We start from the raw sequence: 26,459 nt of genomic DNA on the forward strand, positions 1-26,459 counted from the left end.
CTGCCCTTAAGAGGGAAGAAAACTGCCATGTGAAATCCTGTTTGCTTAAATAAAAATGTTGATCCCCACCAGCCTTTCCAGGAGGGCAACAAGCCACTGCTATGAGGACCTTAAACTTGTGTTTCCTGTCTCTTGGGGGAGAGGAGGGATAAACCTTGAACTGCAGATGTGTGGTGGTTGCAGCAACCACTGTGGTGTGCAGACTTAGCGGGAGAGGTGGGACTGGAATGTCGTGATGGGAATGGCTGTCTCTTGGTACTTTGCTTATGAATTGCACCCCCTCAGACACCTGCTTCTTGGGATTGACCTGTTTTTTTGCACGACTTGGGCCTTTGCGGCAGTGCTCTTTGCATTTATGAAAGTCCCCACCTGGTTCCTTGCAGCACTAGCAGGCACATGCTGTTTGGCAGATGGTGGTGTCTTTAATTAATGTTCTTCTTCCCGACTGGTCCCTCTGGAGTTGGATGCTTGGAAATCAGTGTCTGAAGTGCTTACAGGCAAACAGCCATTTTCTAACCTTACACCATGAGGCCTTTCTCAGATATTAAGCAGCAGAATCCATCCTTTACCCCAAGTTTTCTGTGTGACAGCCTCCCAGGTGCACAGTCCTTTCCCTTGCTGCTGTAGTGCCTTTCTGAGTCTGCTGCTAGAATTCTGGGCTGGCATCTCACCACCTACTCCACTGTGCCAGGAGAAACAGGTTTCAGGCGATGCCAGACAGCCACTTCCAGGGGACACTAGAAAATACAGGAGTGGGCAAAAGTAGGTTTATAGTTGTGAGCACACTGCCACTGTGACACACTTCTGAGCTAATACAGCTGTAACAATCATAACTTGCATGTCTTTTTCAATACGAACAACTGTAAATGTACTTTTGCCCACCCCTGTAAGTGCTGTCCTTTTTGCTCTTTGTTAGTGGACTTGGCCCTTTCCCTCTGTAAATACAGTCATCTAATTCTTAGTCCCAAGCTGTCTTCAGTAAATTGGATCAGGTCTGATAGGGATCTAGAGTGGACTGTGGAACTTGTAGCTTGGTTTGCACCGAAGGGTCAGTGTCCTGGACCTGAGAGGGGAAGAGATGTGGTCATCCAGGCAGTGTCCCAAACTTTCCCCTTGCTCTCAAAGAAGGCTGTGCAAAGACTGCCTGTGTTAATGGTGATCAGGAGAGGAAGTTTGGAAAGGGTACCATTTGAAACCCGATACGGTTCTTACTAGGTTTTCCACAAAGTGGCCTGGGAAAGGCAAGCTTCCTACCTTCCCAGCCCTTTTCAGGAGAAGGAAGCCACGCCCGCCCGAGGGAGGCCCGTCCTCACTCCCGGTCAGATCGATTAATGCCGTCTTTCCCCTCCTCCCATCTCTCTCCCCAGGTCTGTTGCGGTTCCTCTCACTTTTCCATAAGCAGAGCAAGAACCAAATCAAACGTCTTAACGTGTGTAGAGAGATCACGTTCCGTGAGCAGACACAAACGGTGGCAGGTTTGGCGAGCACGAACTAGACCAGCTGAAGGGCAGCCCACCACCGTATATCAAACCTCACTTCCGAATGTAAAAGGTTCACACGCCTTTGGCTTCCGGTTGACTTCCTCCTGACCCAGAAAGCATGGGAAATGTGAAGGGTATGCAAAATGGTTGTTGGTTACTGTTGCTTCCCCGCGCCCCTCAACGTGTCCCGTGGCCGCCTGTTTTCCAGCAGACCACAGACTCCGCAGCAGGGGAACGGGGGCATATATGGCATGATGGGCAGTTACATATTATAATTTTAAAAGTATATATTATTGAATAAAAGGTTTTAAAAGAAATGTATGGAGAGTTTTCAGTATGGAAGGGCCATGAACTGAGACCCGTGGCCACAGATGACTGAGTGACAGAGGAGCATTTGTGGCAGGTTCTAGGCACAGGACGGGGGAAGTCCCGGAGGTGAAGAGGGCGGGTTTTAAGGACACAACAGAGATGAGACGTTGAGGAAGAATGGTGAGCTCATCCCGGGAAGAGGCAGGCGACTCAAGGAGACTCGGTGAGCCCGGAAAGCCAGGCTATGCCTTGGACACGAATTTGCCCTTCCCTGACTCGTCCTTCCAAAACAGGTGAGTCACCCAGTGGTGTAGGTGGCAAGTGTCACTTCAGTGAACTCAGGAAGATGCCTTAGCCCCCTTGCTTTCCCTTTGCTCCTGTCTCCTTATCTATTCCACCTCCCAGTCCCATCCCCTGTCCTCACCCCAAGCCCCCTTCTACAGAAGCATCTTACCTTGGAGGATGGTTGAGTCTGCTGTCCTGAGGCAGGGCAGGGTTCCAGGCTCGGGTCCAAATCCCGGGCCTGGAACCCTGATCGCATTGAAAGGATGGGATGGAAGCACTGGCTGTATTTGTCATGAGGACACGCTCAACCTGTTTTAAAAACAAGCCTTCCCCGGCTCCTGCAGTCCTCCCCTTCTAGGACAGCTCTGTCATGGGGAAGTGAAAGCAGTGACAACCTGGTGGCTGCCCGGCCTCGTTTCTGGCGGTGGCCTGCGTCCTCTCATTGCCTGTAGAGAGCAGAAGCGATAGGCAGAGCCCAACACCCGGACAGCTGGATGGGGCCCCCACTTGTCCACAAAAACCATGTGGTCCGCACATTCTCTCCTGTCTTTTCTGCTGCTTGTCCGGAACAGGTGACCGGCAATCCAGGTGTGGACACTCCTGGATTTGAATTGCTTCAGTTTCTGAAGCAATTATGGGGAGAAAGCAAAGAGGCCCCTCAGCCACCACAGTGTCACAGTGTCCCTTGAACCAGCTTCTGTCATATATAAGCAGTTCCTCGGGTGTGGGAGCTCAAGACCATGCGTGCCCCTGGACACCAGTGAGTGAGGGCCCGCAGGCCCACCGCCAGCAGACTGTAAGGCCAGGGCGCCGAATGGATGGACTTAATACTTTCCAGCTCCATCGCCCACCTAGTGTCCTCAAGCGGTCTCTCTCACAAGGCCCTTTTTGACTTACAATTCTGCAAATTTCTGTTGGTCTTCCAGATCTCTGGGACGGCATCTCAATACCTCATAATGAGCATGAAAAGCCTATGGACATGGTGCTTTGTGTGTGCATGTCTGTCTACATAGCAGGTTTTCGCCGTGTTGACACGCCGATGTTTGAGGGTCTTCAGACAGAAAGGGTCTCTTCGGAGAAGATACACAGTCGTTGGCATGGGAGTTCTTTAGATGCAGAATTTGAACACTAGCTTCATCTTCCAATTTCCTTCCTCAGAATGAATGTCTTGTTTTCCAGAAACCTCTCAACCAAGATAATCTTGTTTTTTGTGGATGATCACTGCTCAGTGGGAGATTGGTTGTAGAAAGAAGGGGAAGGGGAGGGTTTTTTTAGGTGGTTTTGGCCTTTAGAGAAAGGGACAAGAGACCTGCTAACTCAAGACCAGTCTAACACTTATCCACCACATGCTTGGAAATTCAGAACAAGTCACATCTTTCAGTAGTCCTGCTTGTGTTTGGGTTGTTTAAAGTAATATTGAATTTTCTTGATTACCAAAGTAATATGTGCTCATGGTAAAAATGTCACGTTATATCAAAGTAATAAAAGCCTCCCCACCAACCACATACACATGCACACAGAAACTTGGAGGTAACCACAGTTAAATTTGTTATATACCTTCCAATTTATTTCCTATGCGTTTACTAACATTTTAAAGCTATAATGACTTATTTTTCCAGAAATGTAATCAGACTCTCCATTCTTTTTCTGCAACTTGTGTTTTCACTTGTGAAAATCTTACTGTTAGAACATATAGATCTACCTCATCCTTTTTCATGGCTGCATAATATTCCATTATGTGATGTACCACAGTGGAAGCCATCCCTTGTTGATAGACTCCTATCCATCCATTATTGATAGACTCTTCAATACTATTACCAGTATTGCTATGATTTGCACATACATTTTTTTTTTACACAGTATGTTTGTAAGATAAACTCAAAAATTTTGAGCTACTGTACCATATAATTTTTTTTTAAGAAAGGGCATTGTTATGATTCAGAGAAAGCAGTCTTCCATTCCCTTCTCTCTCAAGTGTGGGTTGGAACTGTGATGCCTTTAGTCATGGAATTCTCGTGGGACTCTGTCAGGCACTTGGGGCATGGTGTCCAGGGCCTGTGACTTTCCAGGGGCCTACAGAAATGTTTGCAACCTGAAAAATAAGGTGTTGGCTCTAACATAAAGTTGCAAAATAAAAATAAACATGATCAAATGTCTTTCCAATCCTGTGAACTTCATTATTGCTTAGGTTCAATATTTGCTTTTAAAAATATTTTTTTCATGATGATTAGTAAGAGTGAGACAACCACAAAACCAAATAATTTCAAAAGCAAATTCTAAAGATCTTTTCAAAATTACAGAAAAACTCTCATCTTAAATATGAAAAATGGCTGCCTTTTAATGTTTAAAATGCCATGGAGAAGACTTCAAAGGTAAGCATGCAGAGAGCTGACAAACTTTTTATTTTTTTATGTTGTTTTTATTTTTTAATCCTCGACCAAGGATCCTTTTTCCATTGCTTTTCAGAGAGAGTAGAAGGGGGGGAGAGAGAAAGAGAAACATCGATGTGAGAGAGACACATTGACTGGCTGCCTCCCACACGTGCGCAGACCAGGGCCAGGGATCAAGCCTGCAACCAAGGTACGTGCCCTTGGTCAGAATCGAACCCGGGACCTTTCAGTCCACAGGCCAACACTCTAACCACTGAGCCAAACCAGCTAGGGCCTGATAAACTTTTTAAAACATCCCTGGCTGTTGGGGGCTGAGTGCTGGCATGGATGAGCAACCCTTTACAGAATATCCCACGATCTTAAAATAATGTGCATCTCAAACACATTGTGCTGAGAAGCCAGATTTAAAAGTCTGTCTACTGAATGATTCCATCTATATTACGTTCTGGAAAAGGCAAAACTGTAGGGATAGAGAGCAGATCTGTGGTTACCAGGGGTGAAGGGGGCAATGGAAGGGGGGGAAGGGCCTGACAACAAAGGTAGCATGAGGGAATTTGGGGGTGATGGAATTGTTCTGTATCCTAAATATGGCAATGGTTATATGATTTGTTGCCTTTGTTAAAACTGTACAGCAAAAAGAGTGCCTATTAATGTGTGTAAGTTTAAAAATCAATTTTAAAAATAACTATAATGTGCAAGGGCCCAACAGAGTCCCATTTGAACTCCACCCTCACAATAGAAGGAGCCTCATCTGCCCACCACTGGCTCTTGATGTTGTCAGGGCTGATGGACTTGGGATATAACTACTGGATTCAGTGCTCCTCCATGTGCCAGCTGAATGCCCTACTCATTGCTGCTCTTTCCCATCTCCATCAGCAAGGAGGGGCGAAGAATAAACTCTGCCTTACAGTGTGTATCAAGTCTCTCGGAGGCCAGGTACTCTGAGTTTCTGGGTTTGGATGGACATGAACAGATGCTGCCCACTGGGTTTTAGCATCTCACCAGGGCTTTGTGCACTGAAAAGGATTTTTAAAGTTCCTGGAGTTTTAAATAATATCTTGGTTATTAAAGCTGTACATTTAAAAATCTAATTTGCCTCCTGTCTTTAAAATCAATTTACAAACCTTGTTATAGCTACAAACTAGTTGGTTTTGTATATAAGTATGAACACTTACTTTGGCTTAATCTTTGATCAATGCTGAATTAATTTAAAACTTAATGGGTTAAACCATAAACATTGCTCACACACAACCCAATTTCCTTAGACACTTAAAAGCCACCCACTTGCCCCGCCAGATGTGGCTCAGCGGTTGAGCATGGACCTAGGATTCAGGAGATTGAAGCATGATCCCCAATCAGGGTACACCCCTGGGTTTCAGGCTCGGTCCCCAGCAGGGGGCGAGCAGGAGGCAGCTGATCTATGACTTTCATCATTGATGTTTTTATCTTTCTCTCTCTCCCTCTCCTTTCCTCTCTCTGAAATCAATAAAGAGATATTAAAAAAAAAGTCACCCACTTATTTAATCTGATTTGCACAAACACTTCCAATAGCTAACATGAAAGACCAAAAATCTGATGAAATATTCCTAAGCATGCAAATGCTAACATATCTAAGGCTTAAACTCATAGGTGTAATAAATGAAAAAATTTTAAACATCCGTTGTTTACAAACTTAATTAAATTTTCTTAGGCATTTTTAAATTAAAAATCACAGAACCAATTTCAAATTCCTTGAAGCATTCCAATTAAATTTAAAGTACCAGCTCCTCTAATACATTTTAAATATTTCAAATATCTTAAATTACAAACAAAATGTCGCAATAATCAGAAATTTATCCCTCATTTTGACATGAACTGATAGGGGTTTGATTTACTTGCTGTAATCTTTTTGTGTCTTTTGACACTTTCCCCCACCAAGGCGACATATGCAATCTAAATGCAGGACTGTATTTGTTCATGATCAGAGATCCTGGGCTGGGCACAGGACTGGTTGCTACTTCTGTGATGGTTCTGCCCAAACTTCAGGCTAGCAAACTACGCCCCTCTCTTGCAGTCATGTGAGTTTCAAGACCACCCTTATCTTGCACTTCACGCAATTACTTTACCTTTTCTGCAACTTTTCAAGGCCTGATTTGTATCATTCATTCATTCCTTTATTCATTCATCCCTCGTGCCTGTCATGATGGTGATGCTGTGCTGGGTGCTGTGACACATGCACAGAAGACAGTCTGCATCTGGAAGAAGCATGCCAAAATCAAGTCTACCACAGGAGCAAAACATGTTCGATAAACATTGATTCATGCTCTCCAAATCTTTAATCAACTAATCTTTACTGTGGCCAAGGCTGTGATCACAATAAGTTGTGAACCCTAAAAGAAGGAAGAACACAACTGTGGACACTCACTGAGGGTGAGTAGTTAGGAGAAGCATACGCTTTCAAATCCTCCCATCAGCTGGCTCATTCAAGGGCTGTCTGTTCAGGTCACTTAAGCCCATTTCCCCCAGGATAATTTGAGAAATTTAATATCGAGGGATAAATTGTTCACTGGCCTAAAGTATACAGCGTCCCCAGAAATCATTCAAAAATAACAGTTTCATATAAATAAAAAGTTTTAACTTTGTACTAGAATACAATCCATATATTCCCCTGCCCCCCTCCCAAGTCTGGAAATTCTGGCTTAATTGTTCACGGGGTTGCTGTGAGGATTAAATGATTTAATAAAGGCTAAGGCGCTTAGTATAGTGCCTGACACATAATAAATGCTCAATTGATGCTATTATTAGCTGTTAAGAAGATGAAGTTGAGCTGCAAACTCCCTGTCAGCCACAATACCCAGCACAGGCCTGGGCACGGAGTAGAATATTTAAGTAGATGCTCAGTGAGTGGTCTCCAACATTTCGGATTTCTTCCACACATGAAATATTATAGCTTATTTTATGTCTTTTTAAAAAATGTTCTAAGTATTAATTGATTTTTAAAAGTCAGCTGTTATTCAACTCAACCAGTTCGATTTTATTTTGTTTACTTTTATTAACTTCTGCTCTTATGTGAATGTTCAGGCTTTCACGTTTGCTAAGAATGCATTTAAGGCGATACATTTTCCTCAGAGTCTTGCTTTGACTGCATCCCACATATCCACTTAGATGTGGCGTATTCATAGCAACCCTGTTATTAAAGCAATGATGCATATAAGGCGCTTAGTTCAGTGGCTGCTCAGTACAGGTCAGCTGCTTTAACCTTATCTTGTACTCGCCCAACAAGCATGTTTGACGTTCGCAGGATTCCAGGTAAGCACCTGCTCAGCCACATCACCTCAAGCGCCTTTCCCCGCTTTCCTTTTGCGCCGGTAACGCCTCCACGCCCCTCGGGGGCGGGGCCTGGTCCTCGCACCGCCTGGCCCCACCCCCTGCAGGTTCCCATGACACCACGCAAGTGCCCACGCCACGCAAGTTCTAACAACACGTTCTATAATCTTCTGTCTCCTTCCGCTTTCAAAAGCAGCTCTGAGACGACTGAGACAGGTAGTCCCTTGGCAAAGGAGTTCTTCTCGCGAGGAGGCGGGACTAGGGCGGGGCTTCAAGGAGGAAGGAACAGGAAGTCCATGATCCCCTCGACGGAATTGGTCCCCGCGCCCTCAGGGGGCGGGCTCAAGTGGGCGGAGGAATCCATCTTGAGCTACGGGTGGCTCGCCGCCTCCATTTAAGGCAGGGAGAGCAGCGCGGGCGGCAGTTGCTGTGGTTTCCGTCCTGAGCTGGCTGGGGTCGTCTGAGAGGAGAAAACTCCTGGACGTAGCTTCCCCGCGTCCCGCGTCCCACGTCCGGGTGTTGGTGGCTGCCGACCCGGAGGTCAGCCGCGCCGGGGCCGGCCCCGTTTTACCTTCGCCGCTTGGTGTCCATATCTAGGTCGCTGCGGCGCGGCCGAGGAGAAGGCCGCCTGCGAGATGTTCAAAAACACGTTCCAGAGCGGCTTCCTCTCCATCCTCTACAGCATCGGCAGCAAGCCGCTGCAGATCTGGGACAAAAAGGTCAGGGGCTGGGGGCGCGCCCTCTCCTGGCCCCCGGCCTGGGGACCGGGTGGCGGGTACTCGGGTACTTGTGTGGAGTTGGCGCCTGGGGGAGGGAGGCCCGGCGGGGGCGGGGGGAGGCGGCGGCGTGTGAGCAGCGGGGGTCCGTGCGGGGTGGGAGTGGCTGGGGCTGAAGTGTCCAGGGGCCGGGGTGTGGGTAGGTCCGCGGTCCCTGGCGGCAGACCTGACTTGGTCCGTGAGTTCGTCAGAGCTTCGGTTTCCCCATCTATCGAGTGGAGCGGATAGCGCGTCTCTCAGAGCACGAAAGGCATCCACTTGTTTGAGGTTGTTTCGGAGACGTACAGATGAAAGCAACTGCTGTTCGCTGATTTCACAAATACTGAGCGCCTCGTCCTGTGCCAGGCGCTGTGCGGGGCGCCAGACACCGAGCCTTTGTTCCGGGCACCCGTGCAGAGGCGCGGCCGGAGCCAGTTATGTCTGAGTTTCATTGGCTTGCTCCCTTCCTGTTACTGATTCCAGACAGGTCAGACGTGGGTGGCCTCTGGCACCTGTTCCACGCCCTTCCTGTGCCTGGGGGTCTGTGTACTGTGCCTTCCTTCAGGGCCTGATTTCTCCATCAGGAAGACAGCAGAATGGTGATAAAGTCTTGTCCGGATTCATAAACTCACAGCCGTGTACAAGCCTCCTTCCTTCAGGCATCCCCGCAGGTTGGTTCTTTCACCGACCCCAGGAGATGATGACCCTGTGCACTTCTTGGAGACGTTGAGTAGGGGGGAGATGTGTGTGCCTCACAGCCTGTGAGTTAGTCGGCATTTTATTTTACTTTGATACTTCTTTTCTCGTGCAAATTCCCTGACAGTCGGCTGTAGCCTTTTTTGAATAGGAGTCAAGGTTGGCGCTCTACTGTGGACCGCTGGTCGTTTAGGACCTAACAGTACTGCTCTCCTCGGGGGAGAGTGAAGGGAGGTGGTAATGTCGAATGGTGTTTTTAACAGAGATGAATGTGCAATAATGTGAGTAAGAAGTTTATTGGTAATGAAGCCAAGAGCTTTGATTTCATCTCAGAACGACTTTCTGTCTTCTGTTACCCACGGATGAGAGTGCTGGGCCTCACAGAGACTGGGAGAGGACATGGACAGCCTTCTGCCTGTTACCACTGGGGAATTCTGCATGCTGAAAGCAGCTTCGAGGGTGGTGGGCTCATCATGTCATTTTTATAAGACAGTTGAAAGATTTGGACATAATGAGCTTGGGCCTTTTGCATAAGTGAAAAATCTGTCCAACTCTCACAATGATGCTATCCACAATCTAGAGCTAATGCTGAGAGCACTGCATAGGAAAGCAGTTTTAGTCTTTTTCTTACATCACTGAGGTTTTCAGGTGCATACTTTTGTTCACATTTGAAGAGAACATCGTAAACTCTGAAACTGCACCTCTACCAAGAGAACCTGCAGTGAATGTACCAGGAAACCTCTGTGAGAACTTTAAGGTGTCTCAGCTGTGGCTTGACTTAGTTACAGGGTGTCAAAGGGCCTGGAGTGAGTGGTCTTGTGTACCAGTTTAACTTGGAATTGTAACAAAGTGTCCATATAAGGCAACTGAAATGGAGAATGGGACTTGATCTAAAAGGAAAGGTTTTCAGAGCAGGTCAGAGAACTTAACACTGAAAGAATTTAGTGTTCTGGAGGCCTCAGCATTTCTATTAGGTAGAACTTTGATCAGAGTTGCCCATTTTAACCCTTCTGGGCTGGATCTTCTGTAGTTATTTTTCTAATGCAGCTTTTTGACTAGTCAACATGTTTACACATGAAATATAAAAGCAAAGTAACCATGGTGCGCTGTGTCCCTTAACAACGCCACTAGAGGTCAGATGGTACCCTAATGACATAAACACGTGTGAAAACATTGTTAAATCGACTGGCAGGTTATGTGGAGTAAATTTTGGTAAAGAAAACTTTAGAAGAACACTCATTTTAAGCAAAATTCTTTCCCTCAGTATAGATTCACAGGCTTTGTTGTATGTGTTCCTCTTCCTGGTTATATTATCAAGTCCTCAGGAGGTGTTGCGGATCCAGTGTGGCCGGGGAAACATTGGGAATTGATATACTTATCAAAGATTTATTGAACAGCAGCTAAGTGACAGGCACTGTGTAGATTTGGAGAGCCACAGAATTAAAGGTGTTATCCCTGCTCCTGGTAATGAGGGCAGAGCTTGATGGAGAAAGGAAGGGACTGTCCACATTTATCAAGAAATGACCCTGACCTTTGCTGGTAGGTATGAATTGGCTGTAGTGCGTATTTTCAGTTATTATTTTGATTTCACAAAACTTTACTATTTTCTTTCCTGAGTTTATGGAGAGGGAATTTCTGAGTTTTGTGTTCTGTGAAGAATAATCTTGGAAAAATTTGGTTTGGTTTCTGTTTAGGAGCAAATGTTATATTCAAAATACCCATGAATTTGCAACTCCATATTTGTGGGTGTGGTTACATTTGTAACACCTGTGTTTATGGGACTCTGAGGTTCACGGCCCCTCTCCCTTCCTCATTCTTCAGATTCCAACTTACACATTATTTCATTGAGAGCTTAAGTGAAGTATCTCCCACTAGACTACAAGTTCCTTAAGGGGCAGGATAGTCTCTCACCTTGAAACCCAAGTGCTGGAGTGTAACCGGGGCAAGTATTGACTCAGTTTTCTCGCCTTGTAGTGATGTCTTGGCTTTTCTTGTACAAACCCTCAGCATGGTCCAGGGCCTGCTTGCCTAGTTCTCCAGGAGTTCTCCAGGCTTACCTGCCCTAGCAGGCCCCCCCCCCTCACTGAACTGATAAGAGTCCTGTTCTCTCTCACCTCAGTCAGGCCTTTGTACTGGCTGGTGCCTCTGCTGGGACCCCCCCTCCCCCTCTACTTTAGTCTCTAGGTCACAGCTTAAAGGCACTTCCTCAGGTTAATATCTGTCAGCTTGCAGAATCTCTCCTTCCTTTTCATTGTACTTAATCACACTTGATTTTTTATTTTATTTATTTATTGATTTTAGAGAGAGAGAGAGGAAAGAACACACATTGATTTGTTGCTCCACTTACACATTCATCGGTTGCTGCTTATATGTGCCTTGACCGGAGATCAAACCTGGTCTTATCAGAAGGACACTCTAATCAACTAAGTTACCCGGCCAGGGCCCTCAATCACATTTGAAACTAGTTTTTTAAGATCTGTATTCCTAGCTAGCCTGTAAGCTTTCTAATAGAGACCTCTGCAGTTTTTCAAAACAAGAGCTTAGGAGAAATTAGAGGTTTCTTAATGTTTCCTTAATTTCTGGGCCCAGCAAGTATTCCATTGATTACAGGACTCTTGTGTGTAATGTGAACATTACTTCTGGTTTATAAAGAAAGCACCAGGGGGTTCGGTTTCCACTTAATACCTGTGTAAAACATCATTCTCAGTCTTTGCTGGTAATATCCTAAAAGTCTTTTAGGTGAGGATGGTAATTCACACAAGCTTCTCTGTATTTTTTCTCACCTCGTCTTTCTCTCAGCTGCTGCTCCTCCCCATTCCCAAACTAAATATTAGAACCAGAGTTTCTGTGCTTGTTGCTGGATAGTATTAGATTCCCATTTCCTGTTCCTAATTTCAAAAGTGAACAAAGTCTCCAGAAAGAAGCTCCCATGCCCTAGCTTCTAATGAGTAAAACCTTGGGCCATGTTGAACTGATGCAGCTTCCAGTAGTAGAATTGAGAGCATTTGGACATGAAGTTAGTAAAACTATTTTTTCAGCTTTCCCTGGTTCAGTGTGATGCTAGCGTTCATTACTCAGAGTAAGGGCTTCTCCTATAATTGGGCGAGGGCCTGAGTTTTAGTTTACTTGTCCTTTCAAGTGTAACTGGGAAGAGACTGGTTAGCAATGCACATGGCTCCCCTTATTTAACTAAGGGTTTGCTGTGTGTGGGCAGAGCTGCCTGGCTGCTGCCTGGATAGCTCCTGCTAAGTGTAGCAAGGGAGAGGAGCCTTTGACCCATTGGCTGCAAGGCCAAGGCCTTGGAGTCAGAGCTATGCCCGGTTCTCCCCACAGAGGTCTCCCTCTGCCTGTTTTCTGACAGAGTCCAGCCTCCAGCGGAACCAGTTTTGCTGAAATGGACAGCTCTAATGGCTTAATGTAAATTGGAACATGTGTCATTAAGACCTGGACACCAGATGGCTGGGGGCTCAGCTGTCTGCCAGGATGAGTGGGTTGAGCCGGAAAAAAGAAACGAAAGGTGGGGGTGGGAAATGGATGCTACTTGTGTTATTTTTAAAGCACCTGTAGAAATATACAGCGTTTGCCAGCTTCCTCCTCTCCCAGGAGTAGTTTTCCCCCTCAGCCCAACCCTCCTCCCTGGGGCTTAGATCGGTGTTCTTTATTGGTTGCCCCAGCAACCATGGAAAGCATGGGAGGGTGGTTGCAAGAAGGGCTTGGTGGTTCCCTTCTTGGTCTCCGAAGAGGCTCAGAACCATTCTGATTTGTAATTGTCAGTAGCCTGGGTTCTGAAGCTCCTAAAGTACCTCCAGCCCTTAGCTCAGGGAAGGAGAAGTTCATGAAATTTTAACAAATGTAAGATTGACTTTGTTTATTTTTGAAGGAATAAAACACATATAGCCCACACTTTGATAGTGGGAATGTGTTAGGGAATTTAAAAGAATTAATAAGTCAAAAGTAATTGGCAGTTTTTAGAGAGGGAAGTAAAAGAAAATGTGCTTCCACCGGGAGCAGTAAATTCTGACCAGTTTATTTTATCTTCATTTCAAAGCCAGGCCTGCCTAGTGACCTCTGAACTGGAAGGAGCTAAGGAAAGGAAGTTGATGCTTTCTGAGGCCATGTGTTTTGTTATACATGTTTGTCAGAGGCTGGACTGAGGAGGGGGGTTGCTTCCTGGAAGACCTTGTAATATACATCAGCCAGGTTACCAGGGTGGTTAGGAAGCCTTGCCCCAAATTGTCTACACCCCTTTCCCCTTTCATCTTAGTTTTTGAGCCTAGAGAAGAGGTTTGGGAGGTTTTCCACCCTCTTGAGTGCTCATATCTCTGATTAATTGCACCTCCATCCGCACCCCACTCTTTTGTTCCCAAGAGTTTGTATTTGCAGCCCTTGAACTTGCTGAAGGAGAAAGACCATAATTCAATAGCAAATCAACTTAATTTGATTTCAAAGCTCTGGTAGCTTGTGATATGAGAATACTTGTGTTTTTCTTTGAGGATTGAACTTGCTCCTTGAGCAAAGCTCTACTTAGCTTGTCTCAACCACCAGCTAGGTTAAAACTCTAGAGAGACGGATGGGCATTCCTTCGAAAAAGCTGCCTCGGTTCCTCTGAGTTCTCTTGTTTTGGGGCTGCATTAATTAATTTTCTGAGAATTAAGTTTGGGAGTGTGGTTGTTACTGTGTGGCTGAAAGAAAATTCTCTTGAGGAAGTCATTGACAGTCCAACTAAAAGTTAACTTGTGTCCAGGGCAGAAGTGAAGGGATACACATACACAGTCTATTTTGGCTTCCAGCCTGTTGGCTCTTGCGTGCAGCGTAAGGCATTGTTTTCTTCTGTAAAGACCTGAATAGTCAGATTTGCTAGAGTGAAGTCATCTGCTATAAACTTTGAGACTGACGGAAGGCAAGTTCCCTAACGTTTCCTCCCTGTGAACCCTGGCTCGGCTTTCTGGAGCTGAGGGAGGCTTCTTGTTGACTCTGGCCAGAGAGACCTTAGGGATGTAAGATCTGAGGCCATGCTTTCAAACAATGTTGGATACATTGCAACATGTTGTACTTTAGCAATAGTAGCCCTTGGGCGCTAATTATTTAGTCCTTTCAACTTTACCATCTGTTTGAGTAAGGAAATTGTATTACAGAGAATAGAGAATAATTAGCGGTGTGTTACAAAATTGGCGTTTGCATCTTGTGAGAAGACTGCCAGCTCTTGTCCGTGTGACTGCATCACATTATTTGGAAATAATTTCATGACTAAGTCTTCCTCACCAGCACTGCCTAATTTTCCCCAGCAGCTGTGGGGTAGCTGAGAGGGGGACTGTGGCAGCTTCGGATGGGAGCGTTTATACGGGAATGAGGTGGGCAGTGGTGGCATGTGCTGCCCAGATCCAGGCCTTTGCGTCTTAATCTCCCTTGGAAAGAGGCCTAGAATCCTAAGCAGGAGGGCATTAGATGTCAGCAGCTTTGTTTGAGAAGCACTTCAACGTGACTTTTGTGTCTTGAGAACCCAAGAAATGCCACATTGGCAGAGATCTGGGACCCATCCACCCAGCAGTCTGTCTCGGACAATGAGCACCAAATGATGATCTGTGGGACAGTATTTTTCCCGCTGGCAGCTATGGGCTCTGTGAGGTGATATACCCCAGGATCTCTGGCTTCCTTATAATAGTTCATAGTGGATATGTTATCCAGGAATTTTTTTAAATCCTCCTTGAAACCATTCATATGTGCCAACTCTTAGAGTGACAAATTCCAGAAGTCAGCAAATATTTGAGTGCTTACTTTATGCCCAGCACAGTGCTAAGCATTGCAGAAGATACAAAGGATGCTTAATACTTGATCCTTACCCCTGAGCTTACACTTTTTTGAGGAGATAAGATGCAGTTGCATCTTGTAGAAAAAGATGGGCAGTGATATCAGATGTCACCTGAGGAACACCAAGCACACCATGAGTGGATCAGGTTCACAGTAACAGAGCTTGGAGACTGATGTCTAAAAATAGAATGACATATTATTAATAGCCTATGTTGAAAAATACAACTATCAGACAGAATGGACACTGTGTTGGCTCCCTTACGTGAATCTAATGGGAAGCCAAGTGATCGAGTCATTGAGTACAACAGACAGCCCAGCACAGCCATCTTCACTATCCCTAGGGAAAGACCACACTTGTCTTTCTGATGAATCCTGCTCTAAAGCCGGCTGATCTCCATGTGTTCATACATTCAGCCCTAGCCGACCAGCACTGTCTCAGCTGTCTGCCCATTTCTGCTCTGTCCACATTAAGTGCTAAAGAGTTGATTGCTTGGAGAGAATTCTTTCCTAGATATTTTGAGAGGAGGAATCTGTATTGAATATTGATTCCTTCCCATCATGTACCTCCTACGTATGCAGCAAACAATACAAAACAATGTAGGATGAAGTGCTAAACTGTGTCGCCTGGGCTGCTTGAGCCAGAAAATCAGATCAGAGAGAAGAGAGGCTGGTGTGGGCTGAAAATGTTGAAGATGCTTCTGCGTATGGCCCAGATGGACTGGAGTTCGCACATGAAAAAGGAGAAACTCCGGGGAGGGGAGAATGAAGCATGAAGCGGAGTAAACCTGGGGGGCAGCGCCTTCAGTTTTGGTTGCCCCTTCTCAGTGACACTCGGCGTTTGTTCTTCCTGGCTGAACGAGTGTCTGACCAGGACGGGGCAGTGGCAGGCCTGGGTGTCAGTCTTGACTCTTGACAGGAGGGGTCATTTGCAATCTCCGGTGTCAATGTCCACGTCTGTAAAGTGGAAACCCCACCACCTGCCTTGTGACTTTTGTTGTTGCTGTTGGTAGGATTGAGAGAATGTACATAATGTTCTAATGCATTGTAGGAGCTCATTAAATGTCAGCTGAGTCTGAATGGAGTTGATTTCTTCGGGAAGAAATTTATCCTGATTTGTGGATTGTCAGATTCCCTGTGGTTCCTTGGTGGTTGATGGGACCCTGTGTAGCAGTAATGGATGGTTTACTTACATAGAAGCTTCAACATAGTACCTCACAAGCTCCTATGTTATCCCCCTTGGGCCACTGTTGTTTTCTTTAAATGGTCCCATTCAGCCTTCAGAATCTTAACAAAGTTGTTGCTAAATATTTCAGTGCTAACAAGTATAACTTTCTTATAGGTGCGGAATGGCCACATCAAAAGAATCACTGACAATGACATCCAGTCCTTGGTGCTAGAGATTGAAGGAACAAATGTCAGGTAGGTTGCCTCTGTGCTCCCAGAGACACTGTACTCCAGGGAGGTGATTCATCATAGAGGTGAGTGGCACAGGCAGCCTGTGGGCATCCAGCACTACAACTTAGAGCTTACCTTGGGTGAGTGACTCAACACTGCGGCCTTCGTTTCCTCGTGTGTAAAATGGGGATAATAACCGTACATACTTCCTGTAGGGTTATTGTGAAGATGAAATAATGTGTGTAAAACACTTAGAATCTGCTTAGCGTGTGTTAAGCGCTGTGCAGGTATTGGATACTATTAGTATTTAACCAAGGGGTGTGTGTGAGTGTGCGCGTGCATTGGGGATTGGGGCTATTGCCCTGTCATCCAGTGGGTGACCACTGTGGTTTTTGTTGCCAGAATGGTCTTAGTTTTGGCTTTCTATCATTTGTTGGTTCTCTTGAACCAGAATTGGATCTTCTCTCACTGGAAGAACTTCCTCAGATCTACTGGTCTGGTTTTGCTTTTCAGGTATTGTTGGTGTCTAGTCCTGTTTTGAGCTTTTGTTTCAGAATCCAGCATTTATTTATTTTTAATCACCTGAGGATATGTTTATATTGATTTTGAGAGAGAGAGAAAGAAACATCGATGTGAGAGAGAAACATCAATCAGTTGCTTCCATATGTGCCCTGACCCAGAATTGAACCCGCAGCCTTTTGGTGTACATTATGATGCTCTAACCAATGGAGCCACCTGGCCAGGGCCCGAGTCCAGCATTTTTTAAAACATTAGCTTACTTAAGGGTTGGGGGCTTCATTGGTCAGTGCATCTAGATCTTTTGATGTGCCCTCCGATTACCCTGTGGGACCGTGTGTTGCTGCTGTGCATACCACAGAGGAGAGGACCAGTGGTGTGTTTATTGGTATTTCCTCTTTCTGCAGCACCACATACATCACTTGTCCTGCAGACCCAAAGAAGACATTAGGAATTAAACTTCCATTCCTTGTCATGATCATTAAAAATCTGAAGAAATATTTTACTTTTGAAGTACAGGTAAGTGTGTGCACGTGAATGTACATATTCTTGGCTGTAGCAGGGAGGTGTCCTGTCAGCCTGTAGGAAAATGTCTTCTCTCCTGCCTTGCTGTACACTTGAGTCGGCCCTTATTATTGACATACATTTGGAATTAGTGATCAGAGTTTAATGCCGAGTTTCTAAAGAAACACAGTAAAACTAATTGTAACGACAAGATTTCAAAGCTTAAGCGTTAGAGTAGTGTCCACTTGGAGAGTAGCCATTTACTGCTGGGTTACTGTTGGTCTCTATTGTAGTATTTTGATTTTTCAGAGGGAACAATCTTTATGAGATCATCCTGTGGCCCGAGAGCCTGACGGGGGCTGTGTCATAGGTCATAAGCAGCTGGTGTTATCTTGGCAACAAATAAGATAAACTTGCTGCCTCCAGGCCATCTGCATCCACCGTGACTTGTCCCTGTCCTGTTGACTGTGCCCTGGGTCTCAGCCTGGGGAAGCCAGGCTGTGAAGTCCGGGTCCTTGCCTTAAAGAGTGCTAGCTTCTCCCCAGGCGGAGTGAGTGTGGCGCCTGTCTCCACGTCACAGGTCCTGGATGACAAGAACGTGCGCCGGCGGTTTCGGGCAAGTAACTACCAGAGCACCACCCGGGTCAAGCCCTTCATCTGTACCATGCCCATGAGGCTGGACGACGGCTGGAACCAGATTCAGTTCAACCTGTCTGACTTCACTCGGCGGGCGTACGGCACCAACTACATTGAGACCCTCAGAGTGCAGGTACCGGTCCTGTTCCAGACGGAGCCCCAGGTGGGACGGGGGCTGCTCTGTCACTGGCTCATGTCCCACGTGACAGGAAGGGGTTTCTGGACCAAGCTCCTAAGTTACTGTCCGGGGGCTTAGACCTCAGAGAGTTGCAGGACATAGGCAGGATTCTGCTCAGATACAGTGGGAGAAGACGGCGGGCAAAACCCCCATCTTGTCAGAATTCACCCCCGGCCAAGCAAAGGGACACCAAGGGACTGATGCATCAACAGCACCATGGGTGGGGGAGCTCGAGGAGGATCAGGAGATGCGGAAGGGCAGCCCCGTCTAGTTTCTCAAAACAAGTCTGGCATCTGCAGATCCACGCCAACTGCCGCATCCGACGGGTGTACTTCTCAGACAGGCTGTACTCAGAAGATGAGCTGCCAGCGGAGTTCAAACTCTACCTCCCTGTTCAGAACAAGGCGAAGGTAAGCCAGCCTCCGTCCGAGGAAGACCCGATGGTGGGCAGGAGCTGTGTCTGGAAGGGGCTCTGTTCTGAGGGCGGCTGCCCGGCCTCTCTCCGTTTACATGGAGAATGGAGGACCTCTCCATCGTAAGATGCTAGGTCTTCTCCACCATCAGCACTGAATCAGGAACGATCCTGTGAAGTGTCTGTCGTGCTCCCTCCACCTGCACAAGGTGACCCTGCCCGTCCCGGAGGGGGCAGGCGGTGTGCTGCTTCCTGCTCACAGGCCCCTCGTGAACCTCTCTCTGACACGATGGCGACAGGGGTGCTGACGTGCCTGCCTGCTGCTGACACGTGCACGGTTCCGATAGCTCAGCATCCCCCAGCATCACAGATGTAGGGGTCAGTGGCATGGCTGTCTGTTTTCTAGTAACTTGAATTGATGCCTCTTTTTTTTTTTCCCCTCCAGCAATAACTGGAATGCAACTCAAGGGATAGACCCTGGACCTGACTCTTAGTTTAAAAAGGAAACTATCTGGAGGACAGTGCAGAAAACAAATATTTATATTAGCTCCCTGGGCTATGGTTCTTTTATCTACTCCTTGGTGTCCCTCGTCGTGGACACCGGTGACCATGCCGTATGTAATGCACTGTGAGTACAGTGGGAAGCGTGCCTGCTGGAGTTTATCCCGCTGCTTGCCCCACTTGTGGGGAGATGCATTACCACGAACTTAGAGAATTAAAGATGTCCATTTCAGACCAATCTTTCTTTCTACGGTTTGTTCTTTGTTTTATATGTTACCTAAATATATGTATGTGCTTGTAATGCTCATAATCTGGAATCGAATAAAATGTTATAGTCTTGGTTTGTATATTTGTTCCTAGTCTGGGTCTTTTTTAACGGTGACAGTTTGCTTTTCTTTGTGGCATGAAAATAGAACTCTTTCCAGAGAACGTCCCAAATGTTCACGCTGTGAGGTAGCTGGCAGTGGGCACTTAAAGAGCAAGAAGATCTATAGATACTAATTTGGAACAACTTCCAAGATGAACTGAGTGGAAAAACACAGGAATAGAGCGTGACTAATAGAGGCATCTCACCGGGGCTTGGGTCCTGAGTTGAGCTGAAAACAAATGGCATCTAGTCGGGCTTGCCCTCTGTCGCAGGCAGCATGGCAGAGCCCCTCCACGCTGGAATAGGCACCGTCTCCCTATCCGAGAGCCACGTGAAGTACCTGCCCTGAACTGAGGAACTTAAGGGAAAACTCTTTAACCACGAATCACATAGAGAACTGCAACTATACACCACTCGCCCCACTCATGCTTGTTCTGGGGCACGCTCACCTAGACAAACAGTTAAATTTATGAAAATTAGACATGGATTACAGCCCTGGCTGGTGTGGCTCAGTGGTTAGAGCATCAGCTGCATGCCGAAGGGTGGTGGGTTTGGTTCCCAGTCAAGGGCACGTACCTGGGTTGTATGTTCCATCCCTGGCCCCCTTTGGGGCATGTGCAGGAGACAACCAATTGGTTTCCCTCCCTCCCTCCCACTCTAAAAATCAATGGAAAAAAATATCCTTGGGTGAGAATTAGCAAAAACAAAACAAGAACACTTAGGCCACAGCTCTACCGTATGGACCGCGCCTGGGGGAAAGCAGTTTGGGGGCAGAGAAGAGCATATGTAGATGGATCTGGATGACCTTGAAGGACACAAAAACTAGTACAGTGGTTACATCTGGAGAGAAGGGTTATGGTATTGTATACTTTCTTGTACATTTAAAAATATTTTAGGAAAGGCAATATTTTTGTAATCACTGTCCAAGTCTAAAGGAACGAAGGGCTACCCTAGGTACGGTGCTCTCCCCAGGCATTCCTTCTGGATTCCATCCCTTCCACAGGGACCAGGCTGGGACTGGGGGAGTCATTTTGACTTTGATCAGAGGTGAAAACACAAGGTGCTAAAGTCCTCTTGCCTTTGCTGCCTGCTGAGACGTTAAATGGCTGGAAGAAGGACCCTTCTCCCAGGTCCTTCTCAGAGTGCTCGGGGCCAGCATGGCCAGTTCTCTGAGGGCAGGGGTGCAGGAGGTGGAGGGCTGGACGGGAAGCTGCCCCTCTGCTACCTCATGACTCAGTTTCCTTTCTCCTCACAGTTGTCAGCTGTCTGGCACTTAGGTGGGCTCAACCAGGACAACCTCGCCCTTTGTCCCCCTTCTAACAGCCAGGCTGGAGCCCCCTTTCCCCTGGGGGCTGCCCCTCTCCTCTGAGAGTCCAGTCCTTCAGCATCGCAGGGCACCCATCAGCCAAGGTGACAGCCTTCTCTTCCAGGGCCAACTGCAGTCCCATCTGAATGTTGTCCCACTTCTCCATCTCTCCATATTCGCACCTGTGTTTAGACTCCCTGTGTCTCTGGAGCTTTCTGGGTTAGAGTAGGAAGCCTCGGAAACGAGTGGGGGTGGGTGGTCCGGGACTTCAACAGAGCCACTTGTCTCTGGCCACTGTGGAGCGAAGTCTTCCTTCCAATCTGGAGTCTGTTGTGGGATGAAAGATGCTTTTGTGGAGGCAAGAAAAGCCGGGTAACTTTTCATCTCCCTCTGGTGCCAGGACGCCAGCGCAGCGCTCCTGAGAGGCCGGGGAAATACAGTAACGCGCTCTCCTCCACACAGAGCCCCTTCACCCCGCACTTGTCAGGCTATGTATGGGCATTACCTCACCGCACTCTTTGGGGTGGAAGGCAACAGCTGTTGACTTTCCAGATGCTTCTCATAGCCATCCGAGAGGAAGTGAGGGGGCGTTGGGGTGATGGGATGTATTATCTAAGCTGGGCCCGGGCCAGCATGAATTGTGGCACCAGCCACTGCTCGGCCCCATGCCCTCAGCTTTCCAGCTCACCAGGAAGATGACCGTGAGCCAGAGAAGGAGGGAGGGAAGGACAGGCTGTGGGGCAGAGGCCTCCTCCCCGGAGCGGGGGCCAGGGAGACCTTGGATTGTGGAAGCGAGCAGGCGGTCGCATTATCCAGCTCCTCAGCCGCCTGGCCCAGGGGAGTAGCAACTGGCACGGGATGGGTGCGCAGCCATTCCCAACAGGGCTGGCCTTGGGGGAGAGCAGATCCACTAGGGCCCCTGTTTGCTACTGGCCCACTGTCAGCTTCCCCCGCAGCCAGGCCAGCAAGACCACTGTGGCAATCCAGCCCCTGCCTGGGCATCTCGGGAGGAGACAGTAAGTGTGCCAGAGAACAGCCCCCCAGAGGATTCCCAGCACCTCGGCAGCTGGAGCCCAAAGCCTCAAGTGTCAGGGGACTCACTGGAAAAGGTCTTGGAGCTGTCGCCTGGGTCCCCTCTTGCCCCATTTTACCGATGAGGCCACTGTAGCCCACAGAGACATGGGCTAGCCCCCTTAAAAGTAGTAGGTGCATAATGGGGACCCAGATCCCATGATGGGAGTCATCTGCCCACCCTGTCCTCCCTTGTGTTGATGTCCCCCTTGCTCCTCTGTGGCTGGCTGTGCCCATTTTGTAGAGGACATTGACAGGTCAGATAGTGTCCACCTGATGACGGGGCCAGGCCAGACGTGGCAGGGGTCAAGGACTAGACTCAGCTTTGCCTTTGCCATGAGGGCTTGCCTGGTTTGTCACTTCTTGGTCACACATTAACTGAATTCCAGAGCCTGAGACTGAGGGTGAAAAGCTGTGGGGCAAAGGTTGGTGTTTAACTAAGGGACCATAAAAGTGACATATGCTCATGGGAAATTCAAACTGTGCAAAGAACCTGAGGAAAGAGAGAAGTCCCAATCTCCACTCCCAAGTTGAAGGTATTTGAATGGCCCAGGCAACGTTTTAACTACTTTCCATATATTTTTTTAACTGAATTATCACAACACTGAAACAGGAACTATTGTCATTTCACAGATGAGAAAACCAAGGCACAGAGATCAGCATGTCCAGGCTCACACAGCGATCCCCCCTGGTGGTGGAAGCAGGTTTCAAACTCAGGCTCTTTAACCCTGGCGCTGGGCTCTTCAGTCACTCAACTTCTTTGACCCACTATTTCCTCATCAACAAAATTAGCTTATGCTAGATCAAGTGTGTTATCTTCACATAATGGAATACTATGCAGCAATGAAAAGTGACAAAGTACAGCCAGATGCAACAACACGCGGGAACCACACAACCATAATGCAGAGTGAGAACAGCAAAGCACAATATATTAAGGACAATTCCATTTCCATAGAATTTTTAAAAAATGTTTTTATTGATTTTTAGAGAGAGAGGAAGGGAGAGGGAGAGGGAGATAGAAACATCAATGTGAGAGAAACGTCATTGATTGGCTGCCTCCTGCATGTCCCCTACTGGGGATCGAGCCAGAAACCTGGGCATGTGCCCTGACCAGGAATGGAACCGGTGACCTCTTGGTTCAGGGGTTGACACTATACAATTTTTAAATGAGCAAAATAATATATTGTTCTAGCATGCATTTATAAACCACAATCTATAGTGACAGGCAGAGGACTAAGTATCTCAAAGCTCAGGAGAGTGCTTTACCTGGAATTGAGGGTAGGGGACACAAGTGAGCAGAGAGGCCCCTCAGGGGGCTTCCAGGGACCTCCAAGGCTTTATTTCCTAACCCGGGTCGCATTCACACAAGGATGTTTGCGTCATTACTATTTGAATTACATACACAATGCTATTCTTCTGATTATATTCCTCAATTTTTAAAAAAAAGTCTAATTTACATTACTTAGCCCTGGCCTATTAAAATGCAGGAGGCTCACGGGGCCCAGCTCATTAAAATGCAGATTTCCTTTCAGGAGAGCTAAATCTGGCCCAGAAATCTACATGTTTAACAGCCTCCCCTGGTGATTTCTGATGCTTCTGTCACTTGAGAAGCTGCTCCAAATTGGAGGGAGCAAGAACTGATAGGATAGTTTTGATGCTGGGAGGGCAGGAAGCATAAAGCAACCCCCCCCCACAGGCACACCTGCAGAAAGCAACCTCCCCCTATCTTGCCCCCCCAAACACCTGAAGTTCCCTTTCTACTAAATTCTAGTAGGTAACTTACATCTCTAGGCATTTTCTTGTGATGCAAACCACCAGTGCCTCTGGGCTGCGGCAGTAGTGCTCCAAATTGTAAATCCACAGGCATCGAACATCTGGATGGAGCATGAGCCTTGGAAAAATCGTGCCTCTTGGTATCCATGGTGCCTGAAGCAAAGCAAAAAAAAATTAAAAACCCAAAACAAACAAAAAAAAACTGTGCAAGGAGTGGGATGTGGAAACACATTGGAGAGAACCCCTTATTACGGGGCTGGAAAACGTCACCGAGAGCCACTGCTGTTTTATTGCATGAGGGTAATATATATAAGGGCTTCTGTCATCTCTTGGATTTCCCCCCAACTCTTCCATTAAGTCTTAAGTTGTGAATCCTGGTGTTTGGGGAAGGAATACAGTAGAATTTTTTTTTAATATAGTAACAGCATTTTCTTTCTTTTTTGTTTTTTAATGTTTTATTGACTTGAGAGGAAAGGAGAGGGCAAGAGAGATAGAAACAGCAATGATGAGAGTCATTGATCCGCTGCCTCCTGCACGCCCCCTACTGGGGATCGAGTCCGCAACCTGGGCATGTGTCCTGACCGGGAATCAAAATGCTATCTCCTGGTTCATGGGTCCACACTCAACCACTAGGCCACACCGGCCAGGCAATACAGTGGAATTGATCTATGCCTTCTAGCCTTTGGGTTCTGAGTCACCCTCCAAAGCTGCCTCCCCAAGACCGCCCTCACGTTCACTCAAACCCTAAAGCATCCTCCCAAGCCTGGGACATCTTTTCTTGGTGTCAGAAACCAACCTAAGCCAAGGTGTCAGATTCTTGCGGACTATCAGGTGCCTCCAGCCATCAGGGAGAGTTGGGGAAAGCTGTCATTGTCCCCCCTACACGCTGGCTACCTGGCAGTGGGCTAGGAAAGCAAATCGCAGCCACAAGGACAAAACTGAGCAACGAGCCTGCAAAAGATTCCTGCCCGCCCCCCCCCCCAGCTCTGGCAGGAGGGGCTGAAGACCAAAATATATGATTCTTGTCCGATCGCGCTGTCTTACTGTAACAGCGGTGCAGGGCTATGCAAACTCTCGGACAAGGGGACCAGGCTGCGATGCAAAGGTTTGAGGCCCTTTAAAAAAACTAAGTAGATTTTAAATTTGTGCTAATACGGTTACTACTAACCACCTATGGCTCTGTAAGTCTTAATGAATTAAAATGAAATGGAATAGAAAATTCAGTCCTATTGCACCAGCCACATTTCAAATGCTCTACGGCAACCCTATTGGGCAGCGCAGATAAAGGAAAACTTAATTGAATGATGCTGTTTTAAATGCTTGCATTAAACAAAATGAAACAAAACTTTAATCACCACCACCCAAAAAAATGCTTAATGTAGTATAATCATGTCCTTAATAAATGGGTGTGAGCAGGCTTCCCAAATGATAGTGAGCATAGGGACCATCTAGAGATTTTAGAACTCGAGTTCTGATTCAGCAGGTCTGGGTGAGGCCCTAGATTTTGCATTTCTTTTTTATTTTTTTTATTTTGCTCCCCTGTCATGTGCCGTGGGCAAGTTCAAAATTGCATGATGGGTGATGAGTGTCGCCTTTTGTTCCTGACCAGGTAACTTGGCCATTCAGGTGTGGTCTCAAGTCCAAATTTCAGGCCCGTTGTCAATGTCAGGCCCAGCCCAATGGCCCCTCTGCCAGAGTGATAGGCCCTGGAGTCAGGGACACTTCACTGTCCTCTCCCACGTTAGGGCCCCAGGAGGCCAGAAAGCCCTGACTCCCTGGGGGTCGCGGGGACCTGCCGTGAGAGCTGCCTGGGACAGTTCCACTCAGATCGGCAAACTGGATGCCTCATCTCAGTCTCTCTCCCCTTGTTGTTTTTGTTCAAATGTCACAACAGAAAAGTACAAAGTACCCATATTCTTACCATCCAAAACACTATTGTCACAGTTTTCTGTGTACTGCTTCCAATGTTTCCATGGCTGTAGCTGCCTGTTAATTTAGTGGCCTCCAGTGACTGACTCCTCCCAGTGTCCGTGCCTTGTGTAATTTCTTCCCCACACTCGGCTGGCCCTGCCACTTGCCTTAACAACAGAATGTGCGCGAGGTGACGCTGTGCCAGTTCCCAGCCCAGGCCTTCAGAAAGCCTAGCAGTTTCTCCTTTCTCACTGTTGGAAGCTCTTGGCTCTGGACCGCTCTGTTGGAGCGACGGTGTGGGGTGACCGCATGGAAAGACACGTGGAGAAGGATCGGGGAGGGGGTGCCCAGACTACGTGGAGAAAGAGAAGCAGGGCCTCAGCTTCCAGCCGAACACAGCGACACAGGCGGCCACCTGCAAGACCAGCCAGAGAGCGTCCCCGAGCCCAGCCAAGAGGGAAGACTCAGGAGCAATGGAAGTGATGGCTGTTTAAAGCCGGGAAGTTTGGGGGTGGCTCCCTAGGTAGCAACAGGTGACTGTAACCTAACCCAGCCCCTCCCTTGTGGCGCCTCCCGCTTCCCTGCAGGCCCCCATCCTCAGAACCGAGTGCCCTTAGGCAGAGGGAGGACAGGAAACGTTAGCAAATGCCTGAGAACATGTATCTCATCTCAGTTCCAAAAAACCTACCAGGGGGTTTACCAAAAAGACATATCATGTAAGATTTTCTTCAAGTTCAAAGGATGAAGCCAAAGGGGAAAGGCCAGGGTGGGGGGCCAAGTTGAAGATCTGTGTGTTTGCTTCGGGAGCGGAGTGGCCTGAAGGTGGCCTTGAGAGCCCAAGTGACCAAGACCTGGAGGG

General features: G+C 47.3%; 2 protein-coding genes across 2 annotated transcripts in view; both read left to right on the forward strand.

Annotated features, from left to right (window-relative positions):
- CSNK2A2 (casein kinase 2 alpha 2) overlaps window positions 1–1,789 on the forward strand; it is a 34,938-nt gene extending 33,149 nt beyond the window's left edge. The window contains exon 12 of the mRNA XM_087826623.1: window positions 1,368–1,789. The gene's annotated coding sequence lies outside the window, so the exon portion shown is untranslated. The remainder of the gene's footprint in view (window positions 1–1,367) is intronic.
- Window positions 1,790–8,203: 6,414 nt separating this feature from the next.
- On the forward strand, window positions 8,204–19,519 carry CFAP20 (cilia and flagella associated protein 20). Its single transcript, XM_016206577.2, has 6 exons — window positions 8,204–8,490; window positions 16,370–16,449; window positions 17,349–17,460; window positions 18,026–18,214; window positions 18,559–18,669; window positions 19,117–19,519. The coding sequence occupies exons 1-6, from the start codon at window positions 8,407–8,409 to the stop codon at window positions 19,120–19,122; spliced, it is 582 nt and encodes a 193-aa protein (XP_016062063.1). The 5' UTR covers window positions 8,204–8,406; the 3' UTR covers window positions 19,123–19,519.
- Window positions 19,520–26,459: the final 6,940 nt, after the last annotated feature.

The sequence above is a fragment of the Miniopterus natalensis genome, chromosome 18 (assembly GCF_054644295.1).
Source record: "Miniopterus natalensis isolate mMinNat1 chromosome 18, mMinNat1.hap1, whole genome shotgun sequence".
Lineage (NCBI taxonomy): Eukaryota > Metazoa > Chordata > Mammalia > Chiroptera > Miniopteridae > Miniopterus > Miniopterus natalensis.